General features: G+C 57.4%; 1 protein-coding gene across 1 annotated transcript in view; it reads right to left on the minus strand.

Moving 5' to 3' along the window:
* The window catches only part of THRA (thyroid hormone receptor alpha), a 20199-nt gene that overhangs the window by 9260 nt on the left and 5768 nt on the right, over positions 1–5171 (minus strand). The window contains exon 2 of the mRNA XM_006924682.2: positions 322–670. Coding sequence (XP_006924744.1) covers positions 322–374 — 53 coding nt within the window. The 5' untranslated portion in view covers positions 375–670. The remainder of the gene's footprint in view (positions 1–321; positions 671–5171) is intronic.

Here is a 5171-nt window from a genome sequence, read left to right on the forward strand (position 1 = left end):
ATGTTCAGGTGAGGGTGGCTGAGGGGACGTTGGAGACATTTGAGACTGCCCAGTACTGTCAAGGGAGGGTAAACATACTTGCTGCGTGTAATTCCTCTGTTCTCTATCGCCTCCTTACTCTAAAATGAGTGGCTCTCAGTCCAGGTACCTAATTCTCTGCCACCTGTGAACATGACCTCATCTCCTGGGCAAAGGTAGGCAGTGGGCTTGCTGGCCTTGCTCCCATTCCCCTAAAGGCTGAAGCTCAGCTCTCTTTTGCCCAACCAGGTCACCATGCTTGCCACCTAGGAAGTGGCACGACCTATTTGCTGGACCAATTACCTGTTCTCCTCTGGGTCTGACCCACACTCCACCTTGCTTGGCTTCTGTTCCATTCACTTCAATTCCATCCAGGATGCCCTCCAGCACGCCAAGAGACTGGGGTGGGCACACTGGCCCCCCCGGCACGCCCACAGGCCACCCACCCCCCGCCACCCGGGCCTAGGGCACAGCACCCATGGTGCCCGCCTCAGCACTTGGTCTTTTGCACCATGCCCTGTGCCCCAAGGGGGGTGGGCGGTGAGGGGGGCCAGAGAGTGGCAGGTGGTAGTGCTGGAGGGAAAGCTGGGTCTGTGAGGGGGGGTCTTGGGCTGGGGGAGTAGCTTCAGAGTCTTGTCCTGTCCAGAAGTCCCTGCAGAGAGAGGAGAGAGGCAGGGATAAGGTGGCGCCATGGTTGGGATGGGTGGTTAGGAGCCCTTTGGTGACAACATTTTGGGCTCTTGGGGCTCGTAACGACAGTGGTGGGGATGGAGGGCAGCCACAGGGAGAGGAGCAGACTAACCCCTCAGTTCAACAGGTATAGCAGACAAGATTAGAGATCCAGGTCCTAAGCCCCAAACATGGGAAGGGATAGAGGGAAAGAATGAGGTCATCCATGTACCATGTCTCAATCCTCACATTCAATCAAGTGTCTGGCCCTTAACAAATGTCTATTAAATGCTAGCTATTGTTACCATCTAGCCACATTTTGATAAAATTCATCATAATATAGGGCAAGAGGAGACCAGAGATGAGCGGTTTTCAGCCTAGGCATGGGGGTACTCGTGAAGAGAGGGTGGGGTGTGGGCATGGGGGCTGGGATCACGAATGCCCATCTGATCTCCCCTGCTGCTGGCCAAGTTATGACTCCCAAACACTGGCCTTCCAAGGACTCCAGAGCTGTCCATAGAAGGTCCCAAATCACACCTTCCAGTCTGAGGACCAGACATCCCAGTTAGGTTAGCTGAGCTGCCATCTACCAGAATGGCAAGGGGAAGGAGAAAGGAAAGTCACACGCTGACTGAATAGACATGTATCCTCCGAAGTGGGCAGCAGAACTTTCTGGAGAGAAAACTGAGTCTCAGAAAGCTCGGTCATTCTCTCAAGTTCACACAGCTAGTAAGCAGGTGGCTCAGGGATTAAAACCTTGAAGCCTAGCTTGAACGCAAGCAAGCCTTGTTCTGCTACCTGGGGTCCAGGGCAGTGCCAACCTAGGCTCACCATTCCTTCTACACTGTATCTCTGACCACAGGCTGGAGACCTGAGGCTTCGCTGTCTTCACACACAGGCAGGTGTGGGCATGTGAGAGGGGGACAAAGGGTGCAGCTCCCCACACACAACCTTCATCACGTGGCTGCTGCACCAGAGACCTCGCCCCTGGGCCCCCTGCCCCACCCCCAGGAACTGATAAGGAGCCAGGGTGGGAGGGGACCTGTGAGATAAGTCAGACCATTGGGCAGGGCAGGGCAGGGCAGTGGGACAGGGCCACTGCACTCAGGCAAGCCCCCAGTGTGGGGAGCATGGCAGGAGGACAGAAAGGTGGTCCATTCTGTCTCTGATACCCCACGGACCAAGACTGGGCACTGGGGGCTGGACAGGAGACTGAGGGGGGGTGCAAGCGGGGAGCCTTAGCCCAGTGAGCCGTCAAGAAAGTAGGTCAAGTTTTTCTTGGCTTGTGGAGAAATTCCTGTTATAAATTTATAATGGCGTAGCCAGCCCTAAGGGGAGGAGGTGGGGGGAGGAGGAGAAGTAGGTGGGGATGCCCAGGGACTGGGCACCAAGGCCTGCTGCTCTCAGCCAGAGCAGTGAAGGGTAGGGGGCCAGAGGAGCTGTGGGGGATGGGCTGGACAATAGAGGGCTATTTTCTGTTGCTCGTTTCCACTCTATCTGTGCCCGACAAGGCTTCCTTGGGTCTGTCTGTCTGCTTCTGAATGTCTCTCTCTCTCTCTGGGTGTCTCCCCGTCTCCCCCACCCCAGGCTGTGCCTCGGTGCTTGGCACACCCTGGCTGCGGTGCTGCCCCCCCTCCCCTGTCTCCTACCCACCTGGCATGCTGCCACCACTTGTTTACAGAGGCTGGAAAAATCCACTCGCCAGCCTGAGGCCCAAGCGCCCCCAGGGAGGGGAGGAGGCAGGCACAGGAGTGGGCATGCTGAGAGAGGGGCAGCCCTGGGGAGCAGGCCCTGGGGGCAGGCGAAGAGGGCCAGGGTGTGTGTGAATGGGTGTTAGCAGCTGTGGGCCAGGCCAGGCAGGGAATGCCAACAGCAGCCACAAGTCATGGGCAGCTCCTGCCCCAGGCCATGGCTCTGGAGGGCCCCCTCCTCTCTCACCCCTGCCACCGCCAGTTGCTATAGGGCACACCTGGGGCAGTGCCAACCTAAGCCACCATGTTTATTTTCCCTTCCCCCTCCCCAGCCTAGCCTTAACTCTAAATGCGTCTGGGCACTGCCAAGGGCTTGCACGTGCCCACTGCAGGGAAGGAAAGGTTCCCTCTCTGCCCCACCTCTGTGCTGAGCTGAATGGTGCCCTAGCGCCTGTTGGTACAACCCAGGCTACACTGAGCCCCTGGCAGTGGGCACAGGAGCAAGGCGCTGCCCTCACTGCTTAGAGCACCCTCACCTGGCACCTAGCAAGAAGCTAGAACCCCTGGGGACTCCTCGTCATCACTCTAGGGACATACGTAGGCCTCTGAGGTGACACAGAGCAAGCAGAGGGCCCAGCATGTGGGGAGGCACATACCACGTGAGCCTATGTTAGCTGTGGGCAGAGAATGGTCGGCTGGGAAGAGGGGTAGGGCAAGGATACCCACCCTGAAGGGCAGCCTCTCTCCCCTCCTCCTGGAGCCCAGCTTAATCCCCCCAGCTCCTTCCTAGCGCATCCCCTGCAGAGGTGAGGCTTAGCCCCAAGGAAGCACAGGGGTGGAGCCATGGGGTTCTGAGACTAGGATGGACAGCCGGACCTCAACATCCACCTGTCAGCTGGCCTGGCCACCCACTCCTTCTTTGACAGATAAGAGATGCCGGGTGGCAGTGTGGGCAAGGTGTTCGTGGAGGGGGAAGCATTTCATTTAGCTTAAGTGCTTCTACAATGGGGGGACAGAGACAAGTGCCCAATGCGGCATCTACAGGCACCATGCCAAGTTCCCACTGCCAGACTGTCCCACTCTGCAGTCCTGTGGACCCAAGGGACCTTCCCAAAGGACTCCCGGGGCTGCCAGAGAGGACGCTCTGCCCCCAGCACCTAGGTCCTAATTCTATACGATTACTCTCCTGAGTATCTGCTCTTGGCTTTGGCCCCACCTGTCTGAGGCCCCCAAACTTTGTCCTTAATGCTCTAAAGAAAGCCTAGCCCTCCTCCTTGCCAACCACAGAGGGAAAGACACACTCATACAGAGGGGGCCCAGAAAAGGGGAGAAAGAGGAGGACGGGGTAAAAGGGATGGAGGAGGAAGGGAAGAAAGATGAGGAGGGGCAAGAACAAAGGGCTGGGCAGGGACGGGGGTAGAGTGGAGGATGCCTACGAAGTGGAGGGAAAGGAAGGGCGGCGATGAGATGGGGGTGGGGCACGGGGAGAGAGGGGTGAAGTAGAGAGGAGGACAGATAAGGAGAATAGAGACAAATGAAGGAAGGGGAGACAAAGAGAGAAAGGTAACAAAGAAAGATGGGTGGGGGGTGCTTTATGCCTTGCCTAAGTCCCACCCTATGGAGTCTGGGGGAGGGGGGAGTAGAAATGGTTTCCACGGTGACAGCTGGTTCTTGGTGGCCTGGCATGTGGGCTATTAATAGTGCTGTGGGTAGGTTCACACCTCCCTCTCCCCTTCCCCTTTGCCTGCTGCTAGGGTGGGGGGAGATACTCCCTCCACAACTCCCAGTGATTTGGCATTGATGCCCTGACTCCACACCATGGGAGCCAAGAAGGGTGATGCTAAGGGGCCCAGGTGGCCACTGTAGCCCAAACATACACACGGGCATGCACAGGCAAACACAGGCATCTGTGTGCAGACATTGCCGCCTGTGCCAGCATGGGCTCCCATGGGCAGCCACAAGCACCAACAGCCCCTGGGAGTCTGGCAATGGTGGAGGATGCAGCAGCAACATGGGCCCCCACATTGAGGGGTAGATGCCTCTCAGGGCTGGGACCTCTTTCTCCTTTCCCAGATCTCCCCTGTTCTATTCTCGGGTAAGGACTGAGCTGGGGCTGCCCCACCCAACTCACTATTATCCTAGTGCCAGGAAAGAGAGGAGGAGTGAAGGCGGGAAGGAAGGTACTATTTGGCAGGTGTGAGATGGCAGAGGAGTACACAGACACAGGCACCAGCTTGGCAAGCAAGAGGGAGGGAGGGAGGGAAGACAGGAGGCAGCACTCCTTGGTGGGCTCCAGCTAGGCACCCACGAGACAGGAATCTGGAGCTCAAGGACAGAGACCCTTAAGTCTGATCTAGCCACTGTGAGACCCTAGAAGCTAGAGAATGGGAGATGGGGGTGGGGGATATGACATAAGGGGGAGATTGGATCAACAAAGGATCCTCTCCCCCAAAAGAATAGAACAGGAAACTCCCCCCTGTAGGTCAGAGACAGAAGGACATAAACAGTAGCCCTGCCTTGGGCCAGATGCCCAGTATTAACATCAAAGACTGTGCTTCCCCCCAACACAACCTCACCCACCTGCTGCTCTCCTCTCCCTCCTCCCACTTAGGCCAGCTCCAGTAAGGCATCAAGGTGGCTGCCCAGGTGGAGAGTTCACCTCCATCCCTCATGGCCAGTCCCTTCCCTGCTAACCCACAGAACTTCATGTCCTCTGCCCCAATTCCCCTCAGGAATAGAGGTGGTAGATGAAGTAGCCAAGAGGGCAGAGCTAGGAGCACCCCCAAGCCAGTC

The sequence above is a fragment of the Pteropus alecto genome, unplaced genomic scaffold (genome assembly GCF_000325575.1).
Source record: "Pteropus alecto unplaced genomic scaffold, ASM32557v1 scaffold98, whole genome shotgun sequence".
Taxonomy (NCBI): Eukaryota; Metazoa; Chordata; class Mammalia; order Chiroptera; family Pteropodidae; genus Pteropus; species Pteropus alecto.